Consider the following 23,555-nt stretch of genomic DNA (forward strand, 5'->3'; position numbering starts at 1 on the left):
AGACGGCTGAGGATTGCGAAGATGGGAGCCAACTTCGGCTTCTCAATGGTCAGAACAACCACAATTCAGGGCCGAAGTGTTTTGGCATCTAGATGACCCGAGAAGAGATCTCGCCACGCTGCAGGGCTATCCGGCTATGAAGGCGGTATTTATTTACTACAACACGGATTTTTGATCGTCTGCAGCGGTAGAGAGACTTTATCTCTTTCGCGAGTTTTGCTCTGAGGCCGAACCGACGCTGTCTAGAAGACAGCCTATTTATGATGCTCACACAGCCACCTTCTCAGCAAAGTAGATCTTATGTGCAAAATAAATGTATACTTTTTCTCAATTCACTGGTGTTCATTAGTGATTCGAGTGATTTGCTTAAACTATGCTATTTCTAGCATAGATCGTTTCACTGTCACCAAGTATGTCGATTTCGGTGTCCAATGCTTGTTACAGTTGCTGTGAAATAGTGTACTTTTTATTGCAATTGATACGTGCGATTATGTCATTATTAATAATTGTGTACATTGTAATTACCCCCCCCCCCGGTAATGTCTTAATGGCGCTGAAGGTACTGAAATAAATAAGTGAACTGAAAGTTTCAATGCGCTGGAACTTTATTTACAACATTATGCTGCACTTACAAATGTGTTTGCGGAGTATGAGCATCCTTGACATAAAAAAGTATTCCAGTATCTGTATTGCTGTATCTGTATTCCGGAATACTTTTTTCATCTTATTGCGAAAGTATCTCTGAAATATCCCGTTACGGCAAAGGAAAATGTATCTCAGTATCTGTATTTTAGGCTTCCAGTCCATATATTTCGATATCTGTATTCCAGAATACTTTTCCGGGTATCTCTGTCCAGCCCTGACTAAGGAGAGCATGGAGGAAGGAATACATAGGAGAGGCCCTGACGTCACATTCGTGAAGCGTCCACATCGCAAACACCCGCATCGCCTCCTAGCGAAGGCGCAGCGAAACATTTCGCGATTTCCGTCGCGACGTTTGCAAGCGCATGCGCGCATCGCGAAACTTTGCAGCCTTTTTTTTGTTTGTTTGTTTTTCGCCGTGCAAGCGGTGTAGTCGATTCACGCATGCTGCTCTTTGTGTGCGTTCTTTAGGAAAGCTACGCAATGCTCAGCTGTTGCGTATACGCTGTGCAAATCGCGTGCGCTGCGGACAGTACCGGGCGTCACTTTTCATGTGTACGTATACGTTCGCTTCATTGTTGATCATTAAGACATGGTACAAGGTCTATCCAAATAGGTCGCGAAGCTTCGGGCGAAAAGCGGTTCAGATCCTATTGTCAGCGACATCAGCATGGGGAGTTATGGGAGTAGCGATTGAAGCGCGACTAGGTGTGGAGGGAACAAACACTAATAACAAAAAACCTAATTTCATTCAACAACAAAATAATATTTATATTTTATGACCGAGATTTATTTCAGAATAACATTTATTTAGATCCAGTGTACAAAGAATTCATGAAAATGTATATGCATTATCAAAAATCTTCTTATTAGCGCCCTCTAAAGAATGACACATGCCATTGCTCTGCGACGCAGTCCTTGTAGTGTTCGGAAAGGCGCGCGTAAAGTTCGTCCTGCGGCGACACACCCCCTCAGGTGTGCTGGTGTTTCGCACTTGCATGCGTGCTGTGAATTATTGTGGTGAGAATTTGATTTTTGTGTGCGCGAAGTTGCGATGTGCGTTTCATCATTGGTGAACGTGTTGGCTACGGTGTTCAACGGACAACGGCACGAGGCGGCTAACATTTCACGCCGAACGCTTTCCTCGGTACTAGCGGAAACGATGTGGTGTTCCAAGGATGCAATAGCAACACGCGTACGCCTGGCGAGCCCTCTCTTCTAGATAAGACACCGGGGCAACGGTTCGGAGTAGTGCGCTTGCTGGATTTTCATGGATCAGTATTCCTGCTGCCCGGTTTCCTTCGTGAACATGCGGTGCCTACTATATTTCCGGTTATCGGTGAGCAGATCGCTAAGTTATCTGTCGCGCTACGATCGCTACAATTCGCATGTCTTGATACGTTACACGTAAGGTTAATTTATCGGAACAAAAGGCAAAACATAGTGCACGTAGTGTATGCACCTTTTGTACTTATGACATTTGTTGCTCATTGTGTAGGGTGTGTTAAATTGCTTTATTGTGACCATTGAATAAAACTGAAATATCATTATTTTGTCGTGACCAGGCGTCATTTCTTCTCGTTAGAACTGAAGCACGCATGCAATGCGCTCTTTAAGTCCCCTGCGCATGTGCGAAGCAAATAAGCAACGCTGCAAATATGAGATGTACGCTGCTGCCTACGTTATTCACGCTGTGGAAGATCACACGAACGCAGAATAAAAGCTCAGAGAATAAAGTTTCCTGGTAAAACCAAGGCGAATTCCACGACGGTACACTTAAACACGGCTGTTTATTCACGGGTCGATACTAGTTTAGCTAGCGTTGGCTTCAAGCGCATTCGCCAAGGGCTTGCCGGCTCGCTGTAGCGCGAGTCCTTAGTGATCAGGGGCCTAGGAAAAATATTTTGAGGTCAAATTTCGCGCTAGTGCCAACAAAATGACGTCACTTTTTTACCGGATATTGCGTCACATCCGCTTTATTTTTTGTTCCGCCGGAAGTGTTCCCTCCTCACACAGATGGCGCCAAGCCCCATGAGCAGCTGATGAGCAGCCATTTTCTGAACGTATGGGCTTCTACGGAAGTTACGCTACCAGTTTACATATACCTTGCATGGTATTTGCGTGCGAAGCTCTAGGATGTGCGCTCTGTTTCTTGTTACTCATTCTGTCAACTCAGAGCTCACGTGAACTTTTGTTTTTGGCGTCTGACGCGCCGTACATAACATGCGCTGAAGGCATCGTATGTTTTAGAGGCTGTGTCGCTCAGCAAAAGGGTAATAAACTTTTGTTGTTATTATCGGACTACGTGATGCATGTATTGTTCGGTGTGCGCTCGCTGCGTGCTTGTGTTGTGTGCGCACTAGCATTACAAACTTGACGTGCACGATCGCGTATGCAATACAGCGGTGTCCTCTTTTCGACGTGAAGTTACGTCAACTATAGGTTGACGTTGCGCCGAATAGCCACTATGCTCACTCCATATACACAAGCAAAGAACCGTAATCGGGTAATAGATCGGGAAATCGGGCTACGAGAAAGGAAAAGAAAGATCTAACGCCCAGCAGAACGCGTGAGTCAATACCAGGTGAGTTCGAATATGACGATGCAGGGGCTGAATGTTTTGATTACGGCACGTACCAGCACTTTCTGTACTGTTGCACAAAAACGCTCCACGAAGAATTTCAGCACCCAGTGCTCGGGCCTGCCACGCACGAACAGCCTGGTAAACGTCTGCTTGCAACGTTTTAATTCGTGCGAACCGCACAATACGCGCTAAGCTTACGCCGGGACTAGAAATCTGAGCAAAAGCGAACCACCGCGGATAGCACGCCGCGGTGCGTCTGCTGTTTTGTTTGCCCCATAAATCTGACGTCACTTCCGCCACACTTTTTGCAATGCATTGGGATACGATAGGGCCTCTCCGGAGTTTTCCTTCCTCCATGTTTTGGAGTTGCTTGTAATTGTTTGTGTGTGTGTGTGTGTGTGTGTGTGTGTGTGTGTGTGTGTGTGTGTGTGTGTGTGTGTGTGTGTGTGTGTGCGTGCGTGCGTGCGTGCGTGTCTGTGTGTGTGTGTGTTTCTTTAGCATGGTTTTTAGCGGAGATGGGTGCAAAACGTAGTTTGATGGCCTTGCCAATGAGCCTACAAATTGCCGAATGGGCTCATTTTCGTCGTGACACCTGCCGAACAAAATAAAGAATAATACCTCAAGGCTTTGCTTAGTTTGCAAGGCACACGGCAAGAAGTCTGAGAGCCGACGTGAGTGCGAAAAATGTGAAGTTGGTCTTCACATGCCTCTGTACTTCAAGGTTTTTCACACACGAAAATCGCACTGAAACAGTTGATGCAGTTAAGCGTCGCCTTGCGCGATTGTGTGCTTCTGCCATGCAACAATAAATGCGTTAAAGTTATGTAGTGTTTTTTTTTCCGATGCAGTTGCAAGTAACATCGTGGATTTGTGGTAGGACACCTGCTTGCCACGCGAACGGCACGGGTTCGATCCTCAATGGGGCCGAAAATTTTTATTGTTTATTTTATTTGCTTCTTTCTCGATTTTTCGGTCACGGACGATTTTTCCCTCACAACCAACGACGCCGTCACCGTCACCGACGCCGACACCGGAATTTCTGCGACAGGAGCTGTCTAACGCTATTGCGTTATCAGCGCAACGACGACGCTGACGAAGAGAATACCGTAAAATGCCGAGCAAGCGCCTCCGCCCGAGCAAGTGCCCCCCTCCATTTTTCGGAAGATCTGAAATAAGCACCAATGACCGAGCAAGCACCCCCCCCTCCCCCTCCTCCCCTGCGGCCACTTTTTTTTTCAAAACGAGCATCGCTTGTGCAAAAAAAAAAAACCACAAGAATGAGTACAGCGGATGCGTAACTAATGTTTATGAAATTCCGTTTTCATTTGGTCGGTCGTATATTGGTCCAACCGGTCGCTGCTTCAACGGTTTGACAGTGACGAGGGGGAATAAAAACAGTAACTGAATGAAGCATTTCATTAGAAACTGTTATGTCCGGTGTTGTTGTCGGCCCATAGACGTACGCGTGTGTCGCGGTAGTCTCAAAAAAAACATGGCTGATCCCTCCGTCATAGGAATCGGTATAACACGAAAGTTAAACGTGTCGTCACAGAAGTAGTGCTTATTGTGTAGTGATATATGAGAGCTTGTACAATGTCTATTCGTGTTTGGCAGCTATAGCACCGTTTGACGTGGATGCACCCATGTTGACAGCATGTCTCTATCGCGACGACTAACGCCCATGATCATTATTAAACCGTTGTGGTAGCTGACGATGTGATATTTGGACACAGCGAATCGTGAATCCCGCGTAAAGATGATATCAACAAGCTCATAATCAACACTGGTACCCGGTATGCGCTTCTTCAAAGCGTCGTCAATTAAGGAGAGAAACGGCACGTGTGCGCTTTCTAGTAACGGGTAGCCGACGCCTGTGCTAATGCATACATAACACACACTGCGCTTCAGCAACACGGGAGGTAGAGATTCGTAGCCTGAGCCGCAAACGCGTGCGTCCCGCTGGCCTCTGTCTCGCAGGCGCTGCCCTCGCTCCACCAAGGTACGACATTCGCCCGTCGAAATCGCGTCCTTTCTGCAACGCATATTGCAGCGGTTTTGTAAGTCGGTGCTCTCGCAATTGAAGCAGTCGGCCGCGGAGAAATCCCGTTGGTGCACGTGGAAGCTACTCCGTTGAGCCGACGCACGCTAACACGAAGCCAAAGGCAAAGAACGTAACTGCGTCAAGCGTGCCTCGGCGACGGCAGCGCGGCCAGTCTACCTCTCTGGTATCGAGACGCTTTAACCATTACCTCCGATATCGCGTGCAATCTCGGAGGAAGCGCTAGTAAGTGTCGATCGTGAAGCATTACTTCTTTTCACACCTCACAGACGGCGGCACCGCCCCGCTCCGCCCGCCGCGAAAGAGAATGTGCGAAAGACATAAGGCGCGTTCGCGCCGTGTCCAGCATCTCCCGAGTTAGCTTACTCGGTAGCGCGTCGGGCGCTTGCCGTCGCGGCCGCAACGTCGTGGGTTCGATTCCCAGCGGGGTATATTTTTCTTTCTCACCTGTTGGCGTCCATTTTATCAACGTCATATCCGTGACGGATGTACTTCGTGGACCCCGGCATAAAACACTTTCGTGTTAAAAGCGTAGACAGCCTCGAACGGTTAAAAACAAGTTTATTCCTACTCGGATGGAGGCGGCAGCCGAACTGCCGGGGGAAACGATGGGTGGCTCCTTTGCGCCGAGCGGGGGAAGGAGAGGAGTCAACATCTGGAAGTACTTTCAGCATCCGGTCCTTCGCGGGTTTGGAGGCTCGCTCGTGAAATAGGGAGTGCTTGGAACACAACATCTCCTCCCTCCTTAGATTGTCGCTTGGAAGCGATCTGGGGGCCGCCGTGGGCGCGTGGACGCTCTGGACGCACTAGGAAGAGAAGCCCCCGCTCGCTGGGTGTCGTTTCTCTTGTGTTCAGGGCCGGCGGGCGGCGGCGCCGATTCATCTGGTGCGAGATGCCAGGCTAAGTGGGACGAAGCTTCCGTCGAGGTGGCTGCTTGAATGGGAGGTTTCCTTGGCAAATTACCTGAACTACGTAGCTGATTAAGGTGGCGGCGTGTGGCCTTTCCGCCGATGTCGACGAGCCATGACCGCAAACCTATGCGTTTGAGTGCCGTCGCTTCAACCCAGCCGGGCTTTCTGTGGAACTGGCGGGCGTATATGCGCTGTCCACTTTCAATTCTCCTGCTACGCGGGAGCTTTTCTTCCTCCGACGGGTGTTTTCGCTGCGGTCTCCGGGACAATTGCTGTCAGCTGGTTTCTCGTTTCTCGTCCGAACATCAATTTCGCTGGCGTTTGATCATTAGTGCTTTGAACAGTGTTGTGCTGTCTGAAGAGAAAGCGCGCGATGCGGCGTTGCATTGTGCCAAGTCTGATCTTTAGTAAGGGCGCGTTTTAGCTCAGCCACGTAGCGATCGGCTTGTCCGTTCGTCACCAGGTGGTAAGGAGCTGATGTAACAGACGAGACGCCGTTGTCGCTGTAAAACTTGAGAATCTCCGTGGACACAAACGGAGTGCCGTTGTCCGAGACCACCTTGCGCGGTAGACCGAACGTTGCAAACAACGACCGCAGAGTGTCGATAACTGCTGCCGATGTCGTTGTAGCCATTTGTTTTACCTCAAGCCACTTGGTGTATGCGTCTACAACCACCAGGAATGAGCACCCTTCGATAGGTCCAGCAAAATCAATGTGCAGGGTGTGCCAAGGCTCGTCTGGTGGTTGCATTGGCACGGCTGGCAATCTTTAACTGCTGATTCTATATCATCGTCGATACCAGGCCACCACATATAACTTCTGGCACACTTTTTCATGGCAGCAATGCCTCGATGACCTGCGTGGACAAGCGACATGGCCTGTTCGCGAAGTGCCACCGGAATTACAACTCTTGATCCCAAGGTGACGCAACCGCGATGAGTGCTCAACTCCGCAGCTCGCTTGCGGTAAGCGTTGAAGTGTTCACCCTTTACCTTCTGCACGTTGCCTTCTTGTATAGCTGCGTAGACTTCCTTCAAAACAGTGCACTCCTGCGTTGACGCTGCTACCGTGTCAGCTGTTAGCGGAGGGTTCGGCAGCGCCTCGAACATGAGTATATCACCCGGTGGGGGTGGTTCATCTATTGTGGTGTCTAGCGGCAGGAGGCTTAGTGCGTCGGCGTTCTGGTGTTTCTTTCCAGTGCGATGTACGAGTTCGTAATCGTACGACGACATCTTGATGCACCATCGTGTCATTCGCGGCGACAAAGTCTGTGGCATTGGCTTCTGGAGACCCATAATACCCAACAAGGGCCGGTGATCTGTTATGAATGTCACTTTTCTGCCCGTGATGTACTGCCGAAAGTGATCTGCTGCGTAGACGATAGCAAGTCCCTCTTTATCTAGCTGGGAATAATTCCTCTCTGCCTGCGATAGGGTGCGCGATGCGAAAGCGATCGAGGCTTCCCGTCCCTGGTCGTCAGCTTGGGAGAGGACTGCTTCTACTCCGTATGGTGATGCGTCACAGGCTAGCAGTAGGGGTCTCCTTTCGTCGTCGTGCCGCAGAACTGTAGACTTACAAAGTAGTTGCTTAAGGGCAACAAATGACTCTTGGTGGCGTGGCGACCAAGTCCATGGGACTTCTTTCTGCAGGAGCTGGTATAGATCGTTGGCCACTGTAGCTCGATGTTCTAAGAACCGGTCGTAGAACGTTAATAGCCCTAAGAACGACTGCAGTTCTTGCTTTTTAGTAGGCGCTCATGCTTCAGTAATTGCTCGCACTTTGTCTTCAGTGGGATGGATACCCTGTGCGTCAATTTGATATCCAAGAAACTTCACTTCAGGCACCGCAAAAACACATTTTTTCTTTGCTGATGCGCAAGTAAGCATTTGAAAGCTTTTCCAAAATGAGCTCCAAGCGTTCTGTGTGCTCTTCATTATAGGCGCCACCGAGAATAACATCGTCCAAGTAGACGCAAACGCCAGGGATCCCGCTAAGTGTAGACTCGATAAATTTCTGGAAGATTGCTGGCGCTGCAGATATTCCGAATGGTAGCCTTTTAACTTCGTAGAGACCCTTAGTGGTGTGTATCGTGAGCAGTTCAGACGTTGATTCGCTCACCTTCAGCTGCTGGTAGGCTTGTGTCAAGTCCAAGGTGCTGAAGATTTTTCCACCACGAAGCGTGCTAAAAACCTCTTCCGGTGTCAGAAGTGGGTAGGAAGATGCTTTTGTCGCCAGGTTGACAGTGCTCCGGTAGTCTCCGCAGAGGCGTAGGGTACCGTTCTTCTTTCGGACGACAACGAGTGGTGTAGCCCATTCCGAATGTTGCGTCGGTTCGATGATCCCTTGTTCCTGCAGCCGGTCAAGCTCATTCTCGACAGACGTTCGTAAGGCGAAAGGTACCGACCTAGCTTTCAAAAATTTCGGCGTCGCATCCTCCCGCAGCTCCAGTGTGACTGGAGGTCCGTTGTTTCCTGGTATTTCTTCGGAGAAAACCGCTTTGTACTTATTTCGAAGCTCCTCCACTGACGGATAGCTGGGTGTGTGGTGAACTCCGCCAATGACCACTCCAAGAGGGGTGAACCAATTTCGTCCTAAAAGGCTTGATCCAGAACCGTGAACGACTAGCAAGGGGAGCTGATGGGTCTGACCGTTGTAGTACACGTCTACGTTGGCACAGCCCAGTAGTGGAAGAGAATGTCCGGACCACGTTCTCAGCTGCGTGTCGTCTTGCTGGAGAGCTGGCGCGTTCTCACGCCAAGTGGCGCGAAAAGTGTCCTCGCTGATGAGCGTGCATGCTGCTCCGGAATTCACCTCAAACCTGATAAGGCGCTGGTGTACCATGATTTCAGTCGTAATCTTCGGTCTCGTGCCGAGGTTCACAACGGCGTTTAAGTCATATAGTGCCGATGACGTTAGTGCTGTTCGGTGATGACGTTAGTGCTCCTGTGCGTCGACATTGTTGCTCCGTTGCACTGAAGTCTTCGGTCGGAGCTGTTTGCACTTGGTGATGCATGCCTTTTCAATGTATCCCAGTTTGTGGCAAAAACTGCAGGTCGCTGTTTTGTATCGACATACCTGGGGATCGTGCATGTCGTCGCATCGCCAACAGCGCTGTGTCTTCCTGCTTGATTTCGCCTTAGACGTTGAATGACCTGACTGCTGACTGGTTTGATGCACCGGCTCGAAGTTCCGTCGAATATCCCTCTGCTGGTGACCGGCGCTCTCCGCTCGTTGGGCGATGTTGTAGGCTTTGGAGAAGGTGAGACCCGTCTCCGCGAACAGGCGTTGTTGTAGGCCTTCGTCACGCAGTCCGCACACAAAACGGTCACGCAACATAACGTCCAAGGGGAGCATAGTGGTGGTAGCAGGTGTGGCAGCAGTCCATCCTCCCTCCTGCGCAGTAGCTGAAGTTGTCGCGGTCAACGTCCCGAAATTGCAGTCAGCAGCGAGCTTTTTGAGAGCCGCTACGTATTAGGCCACTTTTTCGCCTTCCAGTTGGTCTCGCCGTTGGAAGCGGGCTCGACAGTAGACCTCCGATGGCCTTGGGTCATAGTGTTCTTGTAGCGCTGCTACGATGTCGTCGTAGTCAACGGCTGCTGGAGTGCGTGGCTGAATCAGGGCACAGACTGTGTCGTATGTCTGCTCCCCACACAGCGTTAGCAGATTGGCTCTCTTCATTGCTGCATCAGTGATGTTGTTAGCCTCGAAGTAAAATTGCAGGCGTCCAAACCACGATGACCATGATGAGCCGTTGAATTCGGGTAGCCGATTTGGGAGCCCGTGCGTAGCCATAGCTTGTAGCTTGTCAATATAGTTCCGTAGCGTAGGTCCAAATCCATTTCCTCGTCGCCACTGTTATGTGGGTCGCGATGGTCTCAAAAAGCGTAGACAGCCTCGAACGGTTAAAAACAAGTTTATTCCTACTCGGATGGAGGCGGCAGCCGAACTGCCGGGGGAAACGAAGGGTGGCTCCTTTGCACCAAGCGGGGGAAGGAGAGGAGTCAACATCTGGAAGTAGTTTCAGCATCCGGTCCTTCACGGGTTTGGAGGCTCGCTCGTGAAACAGGGATTGCTTGGAACACAGCAGAAACATAGATAGGCATTTATTTTTAGCGGCTCTACCGCCGCCATCATACATTTCGGTCCGGGACCGAGCAAGTGCCCCCCCCCTCCAAATCTGGTCGGATTATCCTTCACCGGAGAGGGGGGCGCTTGCTCGGCATTTTACGGTAGAAGCACAAACCATAGCGCTGACTCGCAACTGAATGTTTATTAAAAGCATATGAAAGGAAAAGAGAAAGAAAAGCTACACACCCCTCAGACCCATGTGACCTCATTTGAGCAAACCAAAACCGCGAAAGAAAGAGCAAGCCAGCATTGCATCTTGAAACGGAAAAAACCAGAAACAGACCACGTGTACTCTTCAAGACAAGGAATTTTAAGATGCTGTACTATCATGGAAAATAAACTGGCTATCATGTAGAGCGATAGAAGGTACGCTCACCCCTTTTCATGATATTGTAAGCCTAAATTATTTCTCTTGTGATTTGGTGGCGATGTGTTGACAGCACCTCAGCTTCATGAAACATAGGTGCGCAATGGCACAGCGCAACATGTTGGGACACATATGAGTGGACTCCCTTGTAACGAACGCCTGATACATCTACTCGTTTGGCCTATGTATACACATGCAAACGGCAAGAGGTACACAGCACAAAGTGAGTCACAGTCTTCTTTGGCGACTCCTAACAAGCGCTTTTTTTGTTTTCGCTCAGCGATTCCACAAACCCTACTTAACCTATTAGGCGCCGAAAAACCAACACTAACTCCAAAACGGCTGGTCACATTCTTCAGGTTGTGAGAGAGTTTGTGTATATATGGAAGTGCTGCTGGAAATTTACTCGGTTGCGGTGTTCATTACTTGCTTGTTCAGCTTTTGGACGGTTTTGCCTGATGATAGTGCCGTGAAGCGTTAGCTATGCGCATGCCAATAACCGTCTGCACGCGGCCTTATCATCTCGGATCACGATCCAAGACGCGTCGCGATTATCTGGGATGATCGTGGCCTCGCACGTTGGCGACAAGATAGGCCCAGACTGCTGCAAATGTACATGTACATACTAGCTGCTTCTGGGGGCGTATCCCGAATGTTCGATGCAGCCTTAAAGGCCCAACCCCATGCACGCGATTTTCGAGCGACGGCGACGAGCGACAGTGACGAGCGACATGATTTGCTGTCGCGGAGGGCCAGCCATCGCCGTCGCTTGTCGCGTCGCAGGTTTCTGGAAAACCAGAAAAAATCGCTTGTCGCCCAGAAGGGAGCATGACGATCTCCGGCAACATAGCAGCATCTCTAACCCTCGCTTCGGTTGCAATTCGCTCTTGATGCTTCTAATCGGCGCGTACTTCAAGGAATGCACCTCAGTTCACTAAAGCTTTTGACACAATTAGCCATCAAGTATTGTTTAAAGGGCCAGTAAACAACCCCGATGTCCAAAAATTGTAATGAAAAGAAATATGCGCACTTTTGCTATGTGAACATGCTGCCGCAAGAATTTTGCGAGTACGTGCTATAATAAGGAAGTTACAGGGGTTAGAACATCTGTTTCAGGTGGTTTCAAATTTTCGCGCGGCCTCACCACCCTTCTCCGCCACATGGAGGAAAAGGCGTAGCCCGTCGTCGTCACTCCGCCCACTTCGGCAACGTGACACGACGTCAACAATTGAGGTCATGGGCGAGCTCGATCAGTCGCAATGCACTTCCGCTTGCTGCGGCTCCTAGTTGTTTATTGTTTATATTCGCACGTGCTCCGTAACTTGACGGGCAGTTTTCGGCTCTTCACTATTTTTAAACCTTTGTGACAGTTCACAATGCAGCAGGAATGCGTGCTTGCTTTCCCAGACGTCGAAGGGGCGCGAGAGAATAGCCTGGAGAACCCCGCTTGACGCGCGAGCAAGCGCGACCCGTCCGAGCTACCGGAGATTCCCCTCTCTCCGCTCGATTTGCAGCCGGCAACTGAACAACGCTTCGCCTCATGTCGAAGGCGAAGTGCGTGCAGGTGCTATGTAGTGCGAAAGCGTATCCCCGGAGTCGGGGCTCTCCCGGTTTGGCGCGAAACCGGATCTGACTTTACCATAGGGAGGTACTCCCTGCCCCTAGACAGGTACTGTTGTAGCTAGGGAAAGATCCGACGATTCCTCGGCCTTGTCCCCTGCCCTTACTTGCCTATGTTCTACTCGGTACCCTCACCGCAGTCGCCGGCCTTGTTTGAGTTATGCCTTCTTTGCGCGGTGTGGTGAGTTATGCCCTCTTTGCGCGGTGTAGGCGACAGCCTGGTTAAATTCATGTGCAGGAGTCGCCTTCACTTGAAAACATCCGTCGAGACCTGCACATTTAGTTTTGGTGGTTTTGACGCTGTGCGAATGGCTGAGGCCGTCTCTGCGATGCACTTTCAGCGCGTAGACTGTCGTTTTGTACGTTGGTGGTAACGACGTTTGCAGTGCCAACGCGGACCCTCAAGATATATGCGACAATATAGGGGTACGTATTCTGAAATTGTGAGATGCTTGGCATCAGTCACTGAAGGTTGTATTTTCTTTACGTTTTAGAAGTTAGTTCTGCAACTGCAGCACGATGTGGCCCCCGTGGTGTATACGTCTTCAAAGTGCTGCCACGTTGCTCCAGCTCTGAAGACGCCGATGCGGAGCGCCAGATCAAGAAAACGCGCTTGCTGAACCGCAAGCTGACGGCTACGCTGAAACGCCTGCCGTGTGTTCGAATCTTGAACGCCGAGGTAAGTTTACGCTGACATACTGGTGCGCGCCGCTGAGGGAAATGCCGTACCGTCGTGGTCGGCACGCAGCTTTTTTTTAAGAACTTTTTAGCCGCGCTAGTTGCTCATTGCTTGCGGTAAAGTGATGCGGTAGAGGTCTTGCGGGTTAAAATACTGACATGCCGACCACGACGATATGGCATATCCGTATTGCTGCACGGTAAACCTGCACTGCCAACAGACCCGATTAAAGCGGTATGTAGATGCGTACCGTCCGCACCGCATTCTAACGAATTTTAAAACTTAGTTGTAAGTAGTTGTAAGTGCTCCTAGCAATTTTCTCCCGTGTATATGCGTTCATCTGAAATACCTGACTGTTGTTATTGACAAGGCGTTCACACGATGTTGAGATACAGGGAAAAAAATCCGGCAGATCCCACGTACCGTGGGAGTCGATGGTATGCGAAGCATGCGGCGGGTAGGTGAGTGTGGCGTAACTTTTTTTTAATGAGCGACACGTTACAAAATGAGGCTAAAGATTCGTATAAATTTTAAACGCACACATATATATGTTGAAGAGCCGCATTGTGTTATATAACCAGTTGTTTACGGTTGGGTAACGCTGCCAATGGCAACGTGGGTATTGCCAACACCAGAAGCGGTAAGCTGACGTGTAGTGCTTATACGTGTCCCGAGAACGCACGCACGTTTCACCAACCCATGTGCATGTGTGCAAGAAGTTCTTCACAGTTCTTGAACAAGGGCATCATTACCGTGATCAGTGAGCACCAGCAGCTGGTCATGACTTGTTATAGGATCCGGTCGTGATCGTGGTGATGAGGAGTCCATGTGTGGAGAAGTATGTGGTATAGTAGAGCTGTTGGAATTCGTGGATGCCTCGGTCATTTCGTCAACAAATTGTCTGTCGACCGAGCCAGCGACATGTCGGAACCTGGAGCCACCCTTCGCGTTGGTGAGGTATAGGCCGTCGAGGCTGGTAGGCCAGGATAGTGCTACCTAGACCAACATCAGTGGATGGTGTTAGTCGTATTCGTAGACTATCAGGGCGTATGTGGTCTACGTAGCCTAGTCTACAAAGCGGCTGTCAATCAATCTGGCATCATCCTCGGTCAGCATGAGGCCATCGCCCAGCCTAGTAAGAAATGAAGAGGACACTGCGTCGTTCTGGTGGACGAAGGGCACTTTGCGTTGCGGTGATGTCGATATCATATGTAACTTTCGTTAATGTATTCCACCAGGGTCGAGAAATGCTTCAATATAGCTTGCTGAATCATAGGAATAGTAACGCAATGTTTATTACACTGCTATAAAAGCGGAGCCAACACTGGAACTACAGACGTTAAACGCACGTATCGTAGGGGTACACATCGTAGGAGCATTATGTAGTGTTTATTGCTTTCTTGTAAAATTAGATAGCCAGAACCACAACCACAATTGACGTTGCACCAATATTACGCCTGCGTAGGCTGTTTTTCCAAACCACTTTATAGACCTGGCGTGGCTCAGTGGTTAAATACCTGATTGCCACGCAGAATGCTTGGGTTCGATTCCTGCTGGGATCCTAATTTTCATTCTCTCCATGCGGCAAGTCAACGCTGCCGATGTTGGTTTTTCTTAACGCTCTCGCATCTAAGTTACCAATGTCTGTTCTCGCCGTTCCTGGGTAGATATAAACTGTCAATCACCTGTGGCGCATACCCGTACACCGCGGCCCGTGGTAGACGGGTATGTGCCAGAGGTGTCTAGTGGAAAGGGTTTGACGACGTACGCGACAGGATTTTAAAGTTATTCATGTCATGACCAGGCAATCATATTCGTCAAATCCTCTTACCCTCCCATGCAAATTTTGGTCTACACCAAGTTAAGGAGGCGATCATGAGAGAACCCAGACGTAGGCGGCTAGATAGATAGATAGATAGATAGATAGATAGATAGATAGATAGATAGATACGTAGATAGAAACGCTCAAAGTGCCAGAGGTTCGCTAAGAAATGCTTCGCATTTAATACCGAAATGAAGGTGGCAATGCACGTTAAGCACGTGCACACCTTTTAGTGATCTTGCATGTGGCCATTATACACAGTGGAAAACAAGGCCTTGAAATTTAATGCCCTTTCATTAAGACTGTGACATACATGGACAGTGAGGATGCTTTTCAGTATTTAGATTTAGCGGAGTGAGGCAACGTGGTGCCATTTTTAGTAGAGGCATTTGAGAATACATGGCTTGCATGTGCCGTCACATGAGCTGGCTCGTATGTTAGAGACAATTTTGATAAACCATTCCAATGGCCGTGGAATGGTTCATCAACAATGGCAGTGGTGGCGACACAAGCATCCTAGCCTTTCTCACCGAAGGCCACTAATAGAGTAAGACAGTGTTTTCAAGGCATGGGAAAAGAAATGTTTGACTGAAACATCAGTATGTGGTGATACCAAATTCAGAAAGCCGCCAGTGTCCGCATCTTCTCAGTGACAACCAATCACTATGACGTCGTTGGGTAACTTTTGTTACCCTTGAATAAATGAAAGCCCACAAGTCACTGCTATCTCGATCTGTTTCAGTGGACGAATGAAAACCTGTCGACGAAATGGGTTCATGTATGTGAGGTACCTTTTGAAAAGGCAACAATTGAAATTAACGTTTCAGAACCACTATGGGCCCCTTGTTCACAATAAAGAATGCGAAGAGGGTGATTATTATGGCCTAGGTGCCAGTGGGTGCTGGTGTATATCCTGGGTAGGTCAACACATGTACAGCTAAAGTAAGTTGCACACATACCACATTTGAGATCAGATGTATAAAGATTTTCTTCATTGCGATTAGAGCAGTGGTGTCCAAATTAATTGCTTGGTTAGTAATGAATAATTATCCACCAGTGTTCGAGCATGTCTTGCCTTTCTCAAGGCACTTTTTATGGTGTTTTGTTGTTTGTTTGAACTTTTCGTTCCACTAATGTAGGATGTGTCACAGTTCACGCATTTTGTGGGCAACCTCCTGGAAACTATTTGTCTAAGGAGCACTTTGATTCTTTGGGAGGACAAACGGGAACAGCAAAAGTATGTGGGCATCCCATGGTGCAGGGAATAAGCGAGTCACTTGCAAGATTTCTTTACACTAATTGTGTGAGAATTTCCCAGATGCCAAAAAACTAGGTAACATGACAGCTCACACATGTTAAAGACCTCTTGGAGCAATAAAAGTTACCAGGGGTAATCTACAAAATTCCACGCATGAACTTTGATACGACTTATATCAGTAAGACTAGAAACCTCAAACGAAGTTCATCGTCAACAAACAGTGCAGCAGTGTACAATAGACAAAGAAGGGAACGGTTGTCTTTGTTCCCTTCTTTGTCTGTTGTCCACTCCTACCCTTTTTGTTGAAGATGGATTAGCAACTAGCCCAATCTCAAAGCTTGCCTCAGACGAAGGATTCAACACCAATAGTCACACTCGTTCGGAGCTTTGGCAATTTTAGAGCCCTGTAAAAGCCTTTTATTCATCAATAGAGAGCCATTGGGTGTTTCCCAATATGCCTTACAAGTTTGCCATTGAAAGTTCTGTCTACGTTAATGCAACAGCTTAAACATAATAATTCTAAGTTAGAAACACAGACAACTAACTGGCTAGAACGTGCTATCATATCCTAGTGGAAATGGAAGGACCGTAAATTATAGTGATAGAATCTAGCGCACTTTTTGCAGTTTCAACAGGATTTGCATTTTTAAAATGTGTTTCAATGTTGCAAAAACCGGTTTGTTGTGCAGCCTGGTGGACAGGCCTTCATACTGTGCAAAGGAGCCATTCGGATTGCTGTACAGTCTTCTGTTCTTTACATGCACCATAATTCGTGCTTGATATTACAGTCTATATTATTAGGCATCCCCACTTTATTCTATGCTTTTTATAAGGCAAAAGGAGTGATTGCTGAGAGGCGGCTTTGCCATCACTGTGACTAAGGGAACTGGCAACCTGTGTCAAGCCGTGGTGCTTATGCGCAGTGCGTATACATGCTGAGTGCACAAACACGAACCACAGCAACAGGGGCTTTATAAGCACAATGTTGCTTTCTTATAGATAAGGCCTTGCTCGTTTGCTGGCGTATTATTGCTATTGTGCTAAACTACCACTGTTTACAATGTCTTGTGTGTATGACTGAATTGGTGCGTAAAATTGTGATAAAAATTTTGAGCCATTCCATTTTGTGAAAGCAGGTTACCAGTGAAGCTGTCTAGCACATAACACACAAATATGAACAAATGTATGAACTCGTTTCTTGTCATGATTGGTGGTAAATGTGATGAAAGGTACACACACACACATTTGTTGTCTTGATCGGTGGCTCATTATTTTTTGGTCATGGTGATGACGACGGCCTTATTGTTGCTATGATGCGCAATGATCAGCTTGGTTACAACCTTGCACATGTTCTTAGCCAGAGTCTCATCTATGCCTGTCTGGTGGTGAGGTTTGTACAAATTGTGTCGCACAGGAAGCCAAAGCATTCTAACACAAATTGCATAACCACGGTGGTTTGTTTTTGTGTTTTATATTTTTTCAAATTAGAGGGTAAAAATTGGGTGCTATTTTTCAAGCTGGTAATTTGAGAGAAATCACATTTTTCGTGGAACCATCATTGAACTGCATGTTTTTGGGGGGGTTTAGTTTAGAAATTCTACATGAAATACATTTACACAAATTGATAAGTCAAAAGGACAGTAAAGAGCCTTGATAACATCTAGGAAAAGACACATTTAATTCACAAAAAGCTGATCACCAATTTTTTACGCGTCCTTGTTAACGTACATTGCCATTTGCATGTGCAGCATGTTGGTCTTCATTCGAGAGCTGTCTCACCTTTGGATGTACAGAGGCATCCACTTCCACCTTGAGCACCGCACCGTGCAGCCAACGCTCCGCGGAGCATCTCTCGCGGGCGGCTGGGGCACGCAAGCGCAGTGACAACTGTAGGTGGTGCCTTCGCCGCGTCGTCTGCTAAAGCGCAGCGGCTCCGCCCAATCGCGCTTGCTCTTCGATGAAGGTAACTTAATCTCATGGAAATCAAGAAGCGCAGCGACTGCGCCTCGTTCCGCACTGCTTTTTTACCTACTGTTTTCTTTTTCTGCATGCGATCTTAAAAGTAATAAACCTTGGCCCGTGCATGAGTAAGATCGCCAAGCCGGGCTGGCACTCCCGCAACTAAGCTACTCAGATGCTTTGTGCCGTACAGTTAGAATATTCCCGCTACTCACACGATTGTTTTCATCAGCTGAAAGTTTGGCAACACAAAGTCGACAATAAAAAAATATAGGTTTGTGCTGCGAATTGAAGGCTCACGGAAAACTTTCTGCTTCGTGCTAAAGTTTTGAGCCAAGAAATATATAAAGCGATACGCGGGGCTTTGGGTCAACTAGCGATAAAAAGGGAGTCGAGCTTTATTCAGCGCCTGCTTACAGAAGTAATCATTTGTCAGCCGCGCTTCTTTGGTGCACTGATTGCGTGATATGAGTTCAGCTGAAAACTCGATTAGAATGCTTCTTAATTTTTCTGCATGAATGGTACGAATAAGCATGGTTGCAAATGAGTAGCAAATTAGGGCGGCGTATTGGCGAGTTAAATTCGCTAGCGCATGAAGGCAGCAGTGCTGATAACACCTGAATGTAATGTAACTTCTCTGAAATTGGCAAATTGCTCACATCCTTTTGTTTTCAGGCGAGTAACAATCCAAACTTTCGCACATTTAAAGCTGTTATGTCAGACCTTACCATGCATTTATCGCCAATTTTGCGGCGCCTAGCTTTGAAGCTGATCAAAAACATTTGCGTGAGCAGCGGGAACATTCTGGCTACTGGGCTCAAAGGAGCTGAGTTGCTTAGTTGTAGGAGTTCAAGCGCGGCTAACCAAGAGAGGCGCTCCGCGGAGTGCTGGCCGCACGGTGCGGTGTTTAAGGTGGAAGTGGACGACTCTGTACCTCAGCTGAAAGAACCCTCTCAACATCCCAGCTTTCATTAGCTATAGTCGGGTACAACTTTAGAAGGCAGCGGCATTTTCCCCTCAAAGGCGGATGCATACGAGCCTCCACCAATAGGCACGCACTTCAGGTGACGTCATGAGCCGGACGGCCGGTGACCCCGCCGACGGAGAACATGCCTAGCAGGACTATTTCTTTAGTCGCGGAGGCAATTGGCTGCTGCGCTTCGGTCATCTGGGCGGGGCCTCTCCTGTCTTCTAAAGTTGTACCCGACTATAGGCACAGCAATGTCATTGCAGCATTTGCTGGCCTCGGGTAGTGAGCAGCAGAGTCATGCCAATATTCAGTGAGTTCAGCAGCTGGTTAGTGTGGATTGCTTCCAGCAAGTACTGGTTGCACTTGTGAAGTGAATTCATGTTTTTAGTCTCTAAAATGAAGGTAGGTCAGTTGTTATGAAATGACTGTCTCAGCAGACAAGAGTCTCTTGCAATGGATTCAATACTGCTTGCAATTTCCATAACGTTAGGTGGTTTTCACCTTTGTTTGAGACGGTCCGTTTAACAGTGCAGTACCATTCTGTGGAGAGTTTTGTGCAAAACTCCACTCAACATCTTTTCACTAATGTGGTGCTGCTGTTGGGTTACGTAGACAAAACGGGTTTTACCAGTCATTCTTGAAAGCTCGCCGACCATCTGGGGATGATGGAGGATTTTAGCAAGTTTTGAAGGCGTACGGACGGTTGCTTGCATCTGTGTGCGAGAGCAGACAATGCAGCACTGCATGTGTCACAACTTTGTGGGTGCACTTGTTCTAGCTTCCTACACGGTGATGTCGGTGTCCAACTTGTCGCCCAGAAACCGAAACCGAAAGTCGTTCATACAAATAAGGCGATGTGAAATAGTTTCGAGAGAATACATGAATTTGGGAGTGTGTCTCATGCTTCCAAGATCAATAAGAAATGTTTGCAACAAAGAATGCACAAGCCACAAATTTGATGGCACCACCCCTTTAAGTGGTTGTGTGTGAACTTGACGTCAATTTGGACACTTTGGTGGCTTTGTAACTCCTATCTAACAAAAATAATGCAACATGTTTTTAGAGATTAAGTTAGAGCACGTGCTTGGCTTTAATTCTGGGGAGTTTAAAAAAAATTGAAGATGGCCTTTTTTTTAAACTGAATTTCGAAGTATTTTATTTTTAGAGACGTTTCTTACCATATGCATTTATGGTTTGCGTCTGACATCATCCTCGGCAATCATACTTAGCACAATGGTTAACCTAATGCGTGGCAAATCTCTGGAAAATTTGGGAAATTTCGAGTATTATAGACGTGGAGTGAAAAAATCTGAAATTAGAGCATTATTGAGCAATGGGTGCCGTATTTGCAACTTCTTTTGCATAAGTTATGGGCAACAGAACTGCAACATAACATTTTATAAATGCATGTTATTCACAGTAAGCCAAGAAAAATTGACTCGCAGCTGCAATAATTTCTTTGTAGGATCTCGTCAAAATCGTATTTTCGGGAAATTCGCGAAAAGCAGTTCTGCTGAGTGAAGACTTCCGTCCAAATTTTTTTGACTTAGGCAAATTTTTTTTTCGCAATACTAACATTGGTTTCGTGGCCCTAGGGACTCATACAGCAAAATATTTTTTTTCAGCGAAATTAAAGGGGTCCACAGACATGCACCGATGTTATCTGAATACACTCTATCTGCTACAAAGTAGTAATCTTCATGTTTGCTCATGGAATCTTTATGAAATCGGAAAAATGTGGAACTAGCTGTACATTTGGTAATTTGCCCTACCTGCACGCTGTGGCACATAGGCTATACATAGGCGCCCCACTGATGCTTTTTTTAGTGTGAGCAATGGGGCCATAGTGGTCCCGAAGCATCAATTTTATGTACTTTTAAAAAATTTGAGGCGCGTTCTAATATGTTAATCTGGTACCTTCCCCATCTGACAAGTTTTTATCAGACTTTTGACTATGTAGTGAAGTGTACATCACAGGCTTGCTGTGTCAAAATTCTTCTATTATCCGCACCAGGCTCTCTCCTCTAACACTGTTGTCTTTCACATATGAACATTGGATGCTTGCACGTGTTCTCCATGTATGGCAGGCTGAAATATTCATATTTATTTTCGTTGGCTGCTGCTTCCTTGCGTTAAGTGTCAAAGCAGTTGGGGCATTATACAAATGTGCAGGCAACCATTAATTGAATCTGAAATGCATGTGCCGTATTTACTCGAACTAAGCTGATGTTTTTTTATAAAAAACAATGTGCGAAAGTGGGGGGTTGGCTTAGATTCGAGTACCATGATTAAGTTTTTTTTTTTCTGGCCTTGCGAATTTCGAGTGTCGGCCTAGATTCGAGTAAGTACGGTACATATTCTAGTACTGTCACTATAGCTTCAGTGGTGGTTGGTGAGCTTTCAGTAGTGATTCATCGCAATGGTGGATGCAGGGTGTCGGAACGAAATGTTTTTCGTTTCGGTTTTAGTTTCGTTCCACCGAAAAAAGTTCCGTTTCTGTTCCGGAACTAAAGAAAATAATGTTTTGTAACGGTTCTTATTTTTATGCGAAAATTTGAAGGTAAAGTAACGATAAAAACATAGGATTTGTGGTAAACTTGCGCTCCTCTTAAGAACGTGGGACGGGTAAAACACGTTCTTCCCGCATTCTTCAGAGGAGCGCAAGTAACTGTACGACGAATTGCTACAGACTAGCGCGAGCTATGTGGGGTGTCGTGGCTGTGGCTGGCCCAGAAACCTGTCAGGGAGGAGACCAAGACAAACCAGCAACCATCTTTACTCCGCCGAGTCTCGGCCACAACTGCGAGCTGCGAGCGTGCCATTGTTCGTTTTCTTCTTCTACGGACGACGCGCTTGCAGCCGCCGCTTTTATACTTGTCTATACGCTTCTATACACTTATAGGAAGGAAGAACCAGAGGTCAGCAACAGGAAAGAGCAGGCAACCACAAACGGTGGCAGCAAGGCGGCTGCCACGACGACTGCTAACCCGAAAATGGATGCGGAGCCCCCAGTTGCCACGGACAACACCGGGACCTTGGTTACGTGGTGGACGAACCGTGCCGACGTGTGGTCGTGCACGCCACGTGCTGTCCGCTGTGGCCAAGGATAGCGGCTACTGCGCCCTCCTCCCCAGTTTCACCGGAGGGGAGGGGGCAGTATAGAAGCGGTGGCTGCGAGCGTGCTGGCCGTAGAAGAAGAGAATGATGAGCGATGGTGCGCTCGCAGCTCGCACTCAGCAGCCACTGGCAGCGGGCAGTTGCGGCCGAGGCTCGGCAGAGTAAAGATGGTTGCTGGTCTGTCTTGGTCTCGTCCCTGAGGGGCTTCTGGGCCAGCATCATCAAATTCCCAAAACTCAACCCCAAAACTAGCACCCTTCCAAGTTACTGTATTTAAATTTCTCAAAAGTGAATTATGAATTTTCTGAGCAGGTCCTATGTTTTGTGTCAAGGGAGTGAGCATTTTCTCAGAAGCAGCCCGTCCTCGAGGGTGCAAGACCGCTGTTCTGATAAAACAAACTTCGGCACCGAGAATGCCCTCTCCACACTAGTGTGACTGGCACACGAAAGTCCACTTGCATTAATATAAACAGCTCTGGTTGCCACTCTTTTCATTTTTCATAAAATTTGAACATCTTTACTTTGGAATTCTTGCATGAGATAAGCGCTAACACTATACCCTGACATATGTATTATTGCTCACATTGCATGACCTCGGTTGTTCCAGGTCACCAAGTTTTCCCGGGAACTGAAAACTGATAAAAAATATTTCGGTTTCACTCTGGAACGAAATAATAGATAACGTTTGTTATTTTCGTTCCGGCCAAAAATATCTTTTTGTTTTTAGTTCCGTTCCGACACACGGGGTGAATGGCTATGTAATTTCAAGCTGTGATATTGGTGCAAGCCACATATACAGGGGCAATGCAAACATTCAAAGGAGCGTGTATTGATTTCAAAAGTTCCGGCTGAGCCCCATCTAGCAGTGAAAAATTTTCACATTGCAGCATACTAGCAACACGTTATGTTGCCAAATTTTTCCATTATCTTATGAAACTGTAGGCTGTGGTCCCATGTTGTTCACTTCCCTTTCTTTTTGTTTAGTGACTTCAGTTGATCTGCAAGTTCTTTCTTGTCTCAATGCATCACATTTTTCCTAATTGCACTAATTTTTTTTGTTCCTACAGCATCGGTTTCTCAATTCCTCGAAAGAGCCACGACGTGCGCCCTTAGCAATTGATGGGTACCATGTGCACAGAGGCCAAGGGATCGATCAGCTGGCCAAAATCGTCAGTTCTCTTGCCCGTGACTTCGGACCTGGAGTGAAGTCACATGGACACAGCGAGCTGGGTATCTGCTACAGGCTGCTGAAGTGCAGCCACTGCAACACAAAAGGCCGCGAAGTCCTGCGAGTGCAAGATTGTGCCCCAGGGTCTTTCAATTGAAAGTAATACATATAGCATGACCTTGCATTAATTATCTTTCATAAATGCTAATCACTACTCGAACAAATCGAGAACGTTTCTGTATTGCAGCAAATAAATGTAGAAATTGCATA

General features: G+C 47.5%; 2 protein-coding genes across 3 annotated transcripts; one reads left to right on the forward strand and one right to left on the reverse strand.

Annotated features, from left to right (window-relative positions):
• Positions 1-8,033: 8,033 nt before the first annotated feature.
• LOC125756957 (uncharacterized protein K02A2.6-like) lies at positions 8,034-9,038 on the reverse strand. The gene has a single exon (XM_049412042.1). The coding sequence runs from the start codon at positions 9,036-9,038 to the stop codon at positions 8,034-8,036; it is 1,005 nt and encodes a 334-aa protein (XP_049267999.1).
• Positions 9,039-12,387: 3,349 nt separating this feature from the next.
• Positions 12,388-23,547, forward strand: LOC125757666 (uncharacterized). 2 transcript variants are annotated; one of them, XR_007415415.1, is made up of 5 exons: positions 12,388-12,488; positions 12,523-12,738; positions 12,807-12,991; positions 17,820-18,034; positions 23,185-23,419. XR_007415415.1 is itself a non-coding variant. In XM_049413498.1 (4 exons), the coding sequence occupies exons 2-4, from the start codon at positions 12,723-12,725 to the stop codon at positions 23,440-23,442; spliced, it is 459 nt and encodes a 152-aa protein (XP_049269455.1). In that variant the 5' UTR covers positions 12,404-12,488; positions 12,523-12,722; the 3' UTR covers positions 23,443-23,547. The 2 variants fall into 2 exon arrangements, 1 of the variants encoding a protein (XP_049269455.1); XM_049413498.1 differs by lacking the exon at positions 17,820-18,034 and having other exon boundaries at positions 12,404-12,488; positions 23,185-23,547.
• Positions 23,548-23,555: the final 8 nt, after the last annotated feature.

This window comes from Rhipicephalus sanguineus, chromosome 1 (assembly GCF_013339695.2).
Source record: "Rhipicephalus sanguineus isolate Rsan-2018 chromosome 1, BIME_Rsan_1.4, whole genome shotgun sequence".
NCBI classification, from domain to species: Eukaryota; Metazoa; Arthropoda; class Arachnida; order Ixodida; family Ixodidae; genus Rhipicephalus; species Rhipicephalus sanguineus.